Source organism: Acanthisitta chloris, unplaced genomic scaffold (genome assembly GCF_000695815.1).
Source record: "Acanthisitta chloris isolate BGI_N310 unplaced genomic scaffold, ASM69581v1 scaffold43050, whole genome shotgun sequence".
In the NCBI taxonomy this organism is placed as follows: Eukaryota; Metazoa; Chordata; class Aves; order Passeriformes; family Acanthisittidae; genus Acanthisitta; species Acanthisitta chloris.
In genome coordinates, this window is record NW_008650805.1 from 19091 (window position 1) to 29672 (window position 10582).

At 47.7% G+C, this 10582-nt stretch overlaps 1 protein-coding gene across 1 annotated transcript; it reads right to left on the minus strand.

Annotated features, from left to right (window-relative positions):
• Positions 1–5362: 5362 nt before the first annotated feature.
• On the minus strand, positions 5363–9809 carry KCTD2 (potassium channel tetramerization domain containing 2; the record flags this gene model as incomplete). Its single annotated transcript, XM_009070059.1, has 5 exons — positions 5363–5392; positions 6098–6223; positions 8204–8299; positions 8968–9059; positions 9701–9809. Coding segments are annotated over 5 exons (453 nt in total), but the record flags the coding sequence as incomplete, so codon positions are not given.
• Positions 9810–10582: the final 773 nt, after the last annotated feature.

Below are 10582 nucleotides of genomic sequence, written 5' to 3' on the forward strand. Positions count from 1 at the left end.
TTTGTTTTGGCCTATCCCACACAGCCTCGCACAGCTTGGGAGTGTTGGGCCATCACCTGTGTGTTCTCCAGCTAGAAGCAAAGGAAGTATTTCTTAAAGGACTTCATGGATTGCACAGCCCTCAGAGGGAGAGCTGAGCTTTGGGCTGGCTCCTGGCAGCAGCAGCACCTGCTCATTAAAGGTGGTGCACAGGGTTCACTTTTGTTTTGGCCTATCCCACACAGCCTCGCACAGCTTGGGAGTGTTGGGCCATCACCTGTGTGTTCTCCAGCTAGAAGCAAAGGAAGTATTTCTTAAAGGACTTCATGGATTGCACAGCCCTGGGAGGGAAAGCGAAGGATGGTGCAAAGGCCTGGCAGCTCCAGCTTGTGGTTTTTGCAGGAAGCACTGAGTGATGCTTGTGTCTTCTGTGTGGTGATGTGGCAGTGAGGAATTGCCTGCCTGGCAGACCTGGGGCTGGCTTAAAGTCCTGCACAAAGGCTTTGCCAGCTTATGTGCCTTACAGAACAGCCATAAAGTGGAGGTTATGGTTGCAGGCCTGAAATGCTAGCTGGAATTTGAGTTTCTGCTGACAAGTCCTACCTTGTGAACGAGTATGTGTGTGGTGCCAGCAGTGCCAGCCCTGCAGTTCCCATCTCTGAGATGATGCCAGCACCTACCTGAGTGTGGCTTTGCTTTGGGAAGGTTCACTGGCAGTGCAGCCCAGCAGTCAGGCCTGGGACTGAGATAGGGATGAGTCAAGGAGGTGTGAAAAGTGTTGTCTTCAATCAGCTCATGCTATGTGGTGACTTGGCTTGGCCATGGTTTCTGAGGTCCCTGGGCAGGGACGATCTCATCTTCCACTGTGCTGGTGTTAAAGCTGTTTGGGGATGTGTCAGCCCCTTCCTTGCTCCATTGCTTTGAGGCTCCTGTTGCAGGGGGCTGGAGGCAGGCAGAGTGCCCATGGGCAGCCTTTGCAGTAGTCATCAGGCAACAGCCACTTAAAGCCCAAGGTAAGACTAAATTAATCCAAATTTTCACATTCTTTACCTAGGTCTTTGCTCCTCCTCCTTTTCCCCATGTTGGGCCTCAGTTGCTGATGTTATCCAACTTTTGGCACCACCACAGCTTGACTCTCTCTGGTTTGCCTCTCCCTGCTGCCTGTCCATCTGTTGGTACCTCTGTGTTTTGGGCACTTCTGAGCTGCAAAGCTTTGCAAAGAGGAAAGAACTCAAATCTGAGCTAACCCACCCCTCTGACTGAAGACAGGGCAGGGCAGGCTGGCAGCTTTGGGGTGGGGAGTAATATAGGAGCTGTTTAAAACATCCTCATGGGTTTCTCGACTAATGCCACATGCCCAGGGCAAGCTCTTGCCCAGCAGCAGGACACCAGGGGCCAGTGGCTTTAAGAACCTGCAGTTACTCTTGTCATGTTCATTCTTTTTTTGTCTTCGTGATGGCAAGAACCTTGTTCCTGGTCTTGTGTGGGGAGAGCTGTTTGTGAGCTTTGCAGGTTTCTGTGTGGGTCTCCTGTGGCAGAGGATGGGGTGAAACTGTCTGGAACAGTCAGGTGCTGGTCCAGAGTGGGGTAGAGGTTTACCAAATGAAAGCTGACAAAAAGAAATCCTCTTAATTTCTTATCTACTCACATTTAATGGCTGTATTAATGTTCTACTTGCTTGGTCAGTGGAAATGGTTAAGATAAACGTGGAAGTTTAGATGATTTTATGTATCACATCAGAGACATGCTTCAGTTGTGCCTTTATCTCTGAAAGTAACCTAGGAGGACTCCAAAATCAGATTCTCCTCTTGACAAGTCATTGTTCAAACTGAACTGGAGCCAGAGCAGGTACCCAATCTGCACTTTTCTCTCCCCACACAGCAGTGTGTGAGGTGGCAAAGGGTGCAGGAGAAGCAGCAAGCTGCACTGCCCTTCAAACCTTTCAAACCCATTTCAGAATCTTTATTGAAAACAGCCAAAAAAAAGAAATTAATCACAGCATCTCAACTGTTATTCAAACACATTTAATAAACAAAGAGAAACAGTAGCAAAGGGCACTGACACGTGACAAACTGTACAAAACCTCTGGGTCTGCAGGCGAACGCGAGGGGAGGAGCCCAGGGCCCAGTGTGGGACTGGGGAGCTGCTCTGTCCCCCCACCCTGCAGCCCACCAGGCTCCCTTCACCTCAGCCCACTCAGTCACCCCTGAGAAAAATCGATTTTGTTTAAAAATGTGCAGAAACAAAGACACTTTAAGAGGTTATTTTTTTTTTCCAGTTTTGCCATAATGTAACAATTTAGGCCACTGGGAAAGGTTAAAAAAACCCAAAAGTGTCATCCATTCCCAGGATTAATGCTTTAAAGTGAACTTTCCCAAGAGGCACAAGCACTCTTGGGCAGTCAGTAGATCTACCCCTGCTCACCTACTCTACTCACCACAACATGCTACACTTTAGAGTGAATGGGACAAATTTCATCCTAATTCAGCACTAGTTTTGCTATAGTTGTGACTGAGTGAAAGGCAATGGAAGGAAAAGCCCTGTTTGAGCACAGAAGGGATGCAACTGGTGCATAATGTTGAGACCAGCCCTGGTCTCAGGGTGAAGGTGACCTAGCACAGTCAGGGAAGGAGAAATCCTCCACTGGGAATGTACCTGCTCTGGATGGACTTCATGCCTGGTCCTAAATACCACCCAAAAACTCAACTGTCCAGTACCAATGATTGGTTTTCTACCATAAACTTGTTCTGTTGAACTCAAAAGACCCTGAAATGGAACCCAAAGATTCTGTGGTCCCCTGGCACTGCTGAAAGCAGCATAGAGGGAAAACCAAGATGCAACTCAGTTAGTCTTTCTTGTGCAGGTCAGTTAACTAGCTGTGCCATTTGCCTGGTAATGGGAACTTTGAGGCTCTCTGTGGCTCAGAGGCAGAGGAATGGCATCACTCTGCATCAGGCAATCCCGATGGGCTTCACCATGTGGTGGTTTTGGTGACACAGAAAAGCAAGGAGGTGTTATTTTAATCTGCTTGAGCTGTACTGGACAGAAAAATCTCCCTCTGCAACCAGCGTTTGCTTGAGGACCATAGCTGAACAAGGTGCTCAGCTGGCATTGATGAGACAAAAGCAGCTCGACCAGTTCCTGTTGCCTTTAGTTTGACATTTCCTGACCAGTTCCCAGAAACTCCCTCCTCTGAGGAAGGGGAGAAAAGATGAGAGTGTTAAAGGGCTTTTTAGGCTGCTAACTTGCATACATGTGCTTCTTGATTTCTTAGCTGTGAGCACAGACAAGGACTGAGGCTACAAGATACAGACAGAGGAGAGATCTATACACATCACAGTGTTGTTCAGGTCCAGCCAAGGTGTGAGGTGTAATCACACCAGTACCAGCTCACCACGTGAGAAGCAGGGGAGGTGCAGGGAAGGAGAGCTGAGTTCTGCAGTGTGATGGCAAACCAGCTGTGATCCAACAGCCTGTAACTGACACAATGTGGATTCAAAGACAATTTGGCACAGTCTGTTGTTACCAGGATTGATTAGCACAGGCAACTAACCAGTCTGTCTGGAGAATGAGGCAAAGGCTCCACCGGAGGAGGTACATTGGCAAAGTAGGATGGAGAGGGCAGGGGAGAGGATGGACAGAAGGGTTGGAGAGGCAGAGCACAGCCACTCGGTGTCTTTGCTGCACATCTTGGTCGCTGAACTGGTTGTTGGACCGTTGGTGATGCTGCTGCAAGGCCGTCAGCAACAAGCGCTCGGATGGGAAACCTGCCTAACTGTATCTCAAAACTTCCAGGAGACCACAGGCAGCTGAAGTCCTCCAGAAAGGAGCCCAACTCCTTTGGTGGTGAGGAATTTTCTGATACCTTGTTGAGAAACATCTGCGCTGAGCATGTCAATGTCAATTCCAGTGTCTCTGAAGCTTTGCTGTAATGTCAGTTTGGGACTTGACAGAAAAAGACCCAAGTACCAGGACACTTAGGGCTACAGAGAACAAAGCCAGGATGAAAGGGGAAAAACATGCAGCAAATTCCTAAGAAATTCCATTTATCAGACTAGGAGGGACATGCCCTTGGTTAGGGGTGGCACAGAGTAACAGAGGGGAACCAGTGACTGCAGTTTGGCTAAGATCAGAATTCAAGAGAGGCACAAACGAACATTTTGCACATCCATCCAAGGCATTCCAAAAAAAAAACCCCAAAAAACCCAAACTAGAAAAAAAGAAAGAAAAAGGAAAGAAAAGTCACAGAAGTTGACACATCACTTTGGACAAGAAACATTACAACAGTTTGGCAACTTTTCACCAAACCCCCCACCCCAGCTCTGTGATGTCCCCCTGTCACTGGAGGTCTCTGAAAGGAGGGACACGAGGGGCTGCAGATAAACCACTCTGAGTAGGGGATCTCCTCTGCAAAGGATCTTGTGGGGTCAAACCAACCTACCTGCTTGCTACAGTACAAAAGAAACTGCTTGAAGCCCTCCCTGGTTAGGGGGAAGAGACAGAGCCCACACTGCTGGAGACAAACAAGGCAAAGCTGAACTTGGCAACAACAAGTCCCTAAACCTTGTGGCTTTACACCAGGCTAAGATATGGCCGTGGCAGGCTACTGGAGGGGAAGATGTCACCACTCTTCCTCTGCAGAGGAGTGTAAAGGACAGAACTATCACTATTTTGGGTGAACACAGGCCTCTTTGTTTATGCATGCGAAGTAATGGGCTGTGGAAAATGCCAGGAGCCCTCGTGTACTAGTGTTAACAGTGAGACCTGTGTCAGATGGACACACAACTCCCCTCCCCTTAGATCTAAACTCAGCTCTTAGGAATTGAACATGGAACAAATACAAAGCAAGGATGGAAAAGTTTGTGTGGGTTGTTTAGGAGAGGTTGTTTTGTTCCTCCTTTTCAAGCCCTGTTCTGATTTGGGGCGGGGAGGGGGAGCATTGCAAGGTCCCTGCACTTTTCTGGTGGCAGACCCGGGTGCAAGAAATGGCACAGCTCAAATGTGGATCTTCCCACCCACACCAGGATGGGGAAGGTGGGATTGATTACAAGGGCCTGAGGACCTGAGCAACCTTCACAAAGGCTCTGACTGGGAATCCAGCCCAGCCATTGCTGGGAAAATTCAATACAGCGCTGGCCAAGGAAATAAAACAAATACTTGTGGAAAGGACTACCCAACTGGAAGAGTCTTTTCCTTCCTCGGTTTCCAGGGTAAGAGAGAAGCCTTTGGTTATGACCAGGATTATTTGCCATGGCAGGACAGGCTTGGCTTTGCTTTGCATTAGCTTGGTTACTGTGCAAGGGCCTGGTTGCTCTGTGGAGATGCTGTGCCCAGCTGGGCTGCCCTGTGACATCCGGGAGTTTTCATGGAGTGGACGCTGGAATTACATCCGGGATCCTCTCTCCTGAAGAATCTGAAACAGAAGAGATCTCTGTGAACACCTCAGACAAGTTCAGATGCAAAAGGTAATGTTTAGAGTCCTTGTTTTTTTGCAGAGAGAGGAAACGTGGACTGACGTGAGAGGAGCTCTTATGCCACCATGACAAAGGACAGGCTGGGTAAAGGTGAGTAAGCTCCTTCCCTAGAAATCCTGCTCAGCTGCCTGCCAGAAAGTAAGGATGTTGCCTTTTCTTTCTGTCCTAGGGGGAAAAAAAAGTGAATTTGTAGAATCATGGAGTAGTTTGTGTTGGAAGTGACCTTAAAGCTCATCTCATCCCAACCCCCTGACATGGGCAGGGACACCTTCCACTAGACCAGGTTGCTCAGAGCTCCATCCATCCTGGCCTGGAACACTTCCAGGGACGGGGAGGATTGAAAGAAAACAAAACCTTTGTTTTTCCCTGAAACATCCTTCAACTGCAAGATGTAATCAACCTCAAAGGTCCCTAAAAAGTCTCTCATTCCTCCATTTTTTTGGGGCTTATTTTGAAGCATGCACAGAACCTTAGCTCTTGTCCTACAGTAAAACATGAAATCTTCCAAGAGGGGATGATGCAGGAGGCAATGGCAAAGCTGATACACAGAACTACTAGTGCAGATTATGGATCTGTAAGTGCAGGAAGGTGGTTTTTTTTTCCATAGGAGAATTCAAGTTGATACACCTGAGCAGGTGCCTTACCTTGGCCTTCTCGCTCGGCTCCTTGACTATGCCATTGGTAGAATTGTTGAGCTCCCTGGACACAACACAGAGGAATTCTGCCTGGTCTTCATTTCCATAGTTATAGGAAGATCCAATGCTGATCAGCTGTGCAAGGAGAGACACACAGGTACTATCAGTAAGCCTTGACTTCTGCTTTGTTCCTACAATTGCTGTGTGGGGAAGGACTGTCCCGGGAGAGCTGTTCTGGACCTGAAGTGTCCCAGCAGCCTCCTGTGTGTTTGTGTGTGTGAGGCAGGGACACAGCCGAGCTCCACAGCCCTCTAGTGGCACCTGGAGCCCCGGGAAGGAATTCCAGCCTGAAACTAATGCTGAACACAGCAGAACATTGGCCAATTTCTGAGGGTGGAAAAACAGATTGTGCAATATGCAATATCCACCTCACTCAGCCATGGGCAGGCAGTGCAGACTGCCTGGCCCATGCTGAGCTCAGCTCTCAGCCTGCCCTGTGACCCTGATGTGCAAATGAGAGCTCTCTACCCTAGACAGATGTTGGATTAACTGGGGACATGCGGCAAACCAGCACTGTCCTTCGTGGAGATGCTGTCAAGGTGGAGTTTGGGATCTATGTAAATGGGATTATATTCTATTCCTGTTGTGCTGAGGGTGTCTGGACTCCATCCAATAAATCCCATCTGTCTCATTTATCATTATTCCATTAAAAGGACATCCTGGAGTGAAAAGCTAATTTGTCATTTACAACTCAGTTCTGCTTTCCAGAGAATAAACCTAAGTTATCTGAAGAAAGCAACGTGAATATTACCAACTGAGTCTATCCAGGGAACTTTAATGTGCAGTGTGACCCTAACTTCCATGTCCTAATGGATTTTAGAGGAGCCAGCTCCATATTTATATACAAACAGATGCAGTCAACAGCCTTCCCAGGGAGATGCCTATCTGTATGGTTGCAGTGCAGCTGCAGGAAGATCTGGGGGGCTGCTGTACTCACTGGCCTCCAGTAGTGTTTGTAATAGGCTCTGATGTTTGTGCCAAAGGCAAAACACAGAGGATGGGAAAAAAAGAGGTATTTTGCTTCCATGCTCCCTGTATCGAGTGTTTAAGCTCTTGGATATTTCAACACCACACTCCACTATTTACTCAACAAAGTATCTGTTGATGAAAATGGCAATTTTCCAGACTGTGGAACTGCAGGTGGACAGGAGAATGGATTTTTGTTTAAAATAGCAAATCTCCATCCTATCCTTAATTTAAGCAGGACTGAATGGTACCAGGCAGAAAACCTGACTCCTCTGAGAACCCAAGGCTGACCGACACTAAGCCTGCAAGAGCTTTTCCCACTTCTGGCTTTCCTGTGAGTTTCTGAACCAGTTCTTTGGGGTTATGAAGTGACTGGATGCCAAGAGCCCCTGCAGGGAATGTCTGCTCTGTTCAGTCCCTGGCAGCCAGGTTAGGATTTAGCAATAGGCTCTCTGTCCCAAATCTGGAGATCTGTTGTTGTCTTTCCTAACATGTTTCTGCCTGTCAAGAGGTGTGATTAGGGGGAGGGTAGGAGCAGTGCTGGGCTGCACATCTGGGCAGACCTTGGCAGCAGGCTGCAGCCACAGTGTGCTTCCCAGCAGGACCCAGTTCAGCACGGGACACATACTGGGCTGCACCATGGCCCTGTCGCTGTACAGCTGTGTGAGCTCTAGCACTGTGACTGTCCTGTTCAGGCTATTGCCCTTGGGGGGGTTTAAGCTGCATGTAAGTCACTCAGTGCCTCTGAGCAAATGCAGGAGTCATGGCATGCTGTGTTTTTTCATGGCTCTCATAATTTTCCTGGATAAAACTGCTGCCTGGTGTCTGTGATGAAATGCAGAAGGGAAAAACTGCTCTGGGATTTGACAAGGATACAAGAAGTCCTGATTGAAAATTAAATCTCTTTGGCAGTTTAGTGACTTGTGCCTTTCTCTGTCAGTGACTGCACACAAGTGAACTCTTGCTCAGGTCAGGCTGCTTATTCAGAAGAGTAGAGCAACGTGAAGTGCAGTTCAACAGAAAACTCTGCTTATTCCATAGCCAAAGGAATTCTTTCAAAGGAATTCTGCCATTCTTTGGTAACAGTACCTGTTCAAATTTCCACCCGTCAGACATGGTGGACACCATCTGTGTGAGCTCTTCCTCTTGGCACTGCAGGACTCTGTACACATGTTTCACAGGTCCCTGAAGCACAGACAATAAAATCAGTGTCACATTAGTAATTGTTATAGTAGTAGCAAGCTCGAAGATTAGTAAGCCTTTCCTGCTCTGTTGTCTTACTATCCAAGAAAGTCAGAGCCCTGGAGGCTTTCTGAAGTTTTATCCCATGATTCTAGAACAGCCAGTGGCTGTCACACTTTTCTTAAAAGCTTTCTGGGCATCTAAGGGCCAATGAAAGCAAAACATCTTTGGCTTTCAAAGCCATTTGCTGCTTTTTGAAAACATTCCTGAAATTGAATCTCCTGAGTGTGTTAATATCAGCTGAGTAGCAATGGGAAGAAACTGCCATGGGATATAAAGGGAAAAAATGGTTTTGATAAGGAAGAGTTTGAGCTGCTCTTTACCACAGCAGTGTGTTTGGTTTTATAACCAGTTCTCTCTGCTCCTGTCCCCTCCTGTGTAACTGCTCCTTGCCTTTCCCTGCAGTGCTACAAGATGACTTGATGGTCTGTGCTTTATAAAGCCATAAAGCAGATTCCTTTCTAGCCTTGTCCTGGATCTACCCAACAGCACTTATTCCCCTGTGACTGCTGAGCCAAAGAACTGCTGCTGCAAGTGTCTGCAGCCACATTTGTGTTTCTGCTGTGCTCCAGAACTGACTGACATCACACACAAGTGTTCCTGTGCCTTACTTGGGAGGTTCTGTTCTCGTTGTCCCGAATCCTCTCCTTCACCAGCCGCACCAGGGACGCGATGTTATAGAACTCAGCTTCTTCCAGTACCCCTGAGAGGAACCCAAAGCAGAGACAAACTGTTACTTTGTACAGGGTAGCATGAAGATGATTCTGCTGCAAGAAAGCAACATCTACTCCTGGCTCCAAATCTAGCCCAGATGTGAGAACCCCAACTGCTGAACAGACTGTGCTACCAACATGCTCTCAGGCTGGGAGATGACACCTAACTAGCTGTCACCTCCCTGTGTGATTTGGAGGATCTTTCAGGAAGATTATTCCCCTTTCCCTGGGATTATCGGAAATCCTGTGGTACAGTCTCTATTCTGCTCACACAGCCCCATGAAGGGAAAGCTATCAAAGATTTTTCTCTCCAGCCTGCTAAGGGAGAACCAGAGTCTGTGAGGGAGAGATGGGCTACAACAGACTTTGGGCTCTGCTGGCAGAAGCCTCTGAGCTCAGCAGCACAGCGACAGGCTGTGCTGTGAGCAGCAGCCTCTCCTTTCAGAACACACAGAATCTAACGATTTAATCCCCATTAATAAGCAATTAACAGGACTAACAGCACTCCTGGCCAATGTGGTCGCTCACACCTCAGCACCAGGAACCCTGTGCACTCAGCTGGTCTCTGCTGAGGGCTCTCAGATCTGCTACCAAACTGCACTTAAAGTCCTTCCCAGCTTTTTCCCCTTACCTTCCTCTGCAAGCTCCTTGTTTATGATGAGTTTCCCGTGCCGGAGGTAGTTCAGAATGGGACCAAAGTAGGTGGGGTCTCTATCAATGAGATATGCTCCTGTCTCATCCTGAGGAACCACATGGGGATGGTTAAGTGGTGCCAGGAAAAACAATTACAAACACAATAAATTGAGCAGTTTCTCTTTGAGGAATTCTGGAGTTATTTGCTATGGGAGGTATATGAATGACTCCACATGTAACCCAACATTTTCCCTGTTCAATATCTGCACTACAAACATTGAAGCTCAATAGCACTGGCAGATGCCTCACATGGAGCTCTTGCACAGAGTCTGTATACCCAGAGAAGGCTGAGCAGTTTTTCTTCGCTGCAATAAGACCCAAAACCTGGAAGTTGTGTCCTCCCTAAATCTGTTCTCCAGACTAGTTTAACCAATTGGCTTTAGAGGAAAATGGCATATTCAGCACCTGACACCTGAGGCTGTTCAGCTTTTTCTTTCTTCTCCAGCCACATCTCCAGCATCACAACTACTGCCAGCAAATAACCCACAACTCACAGCCAAAAGCATTTCCTGAGCAGCTCTGAAGCACCAATAATCCCCTGAACTATCATTTCCCAGTCTTAAATCACTTCAAACCAACCTTTCTCCTGCCAATCTGCTCTAAAGCAGTAAAAACTGTGCAAACCCACTCTTAAGAGTCATTTGCACTCCCTGATGCTGCTTTGATCACAGCCAGGATTTCTCTCTTGATTAAACTCTGCATGGAGAGCCAAGAGACATGGTTAATTCAGTCTGACCCATGACCAACACACTGACAACACCTTGTGCAGCAAATCCTATGGAAAACCTCCAACTACAGGAACAGCTGTTTGCAAATCCTC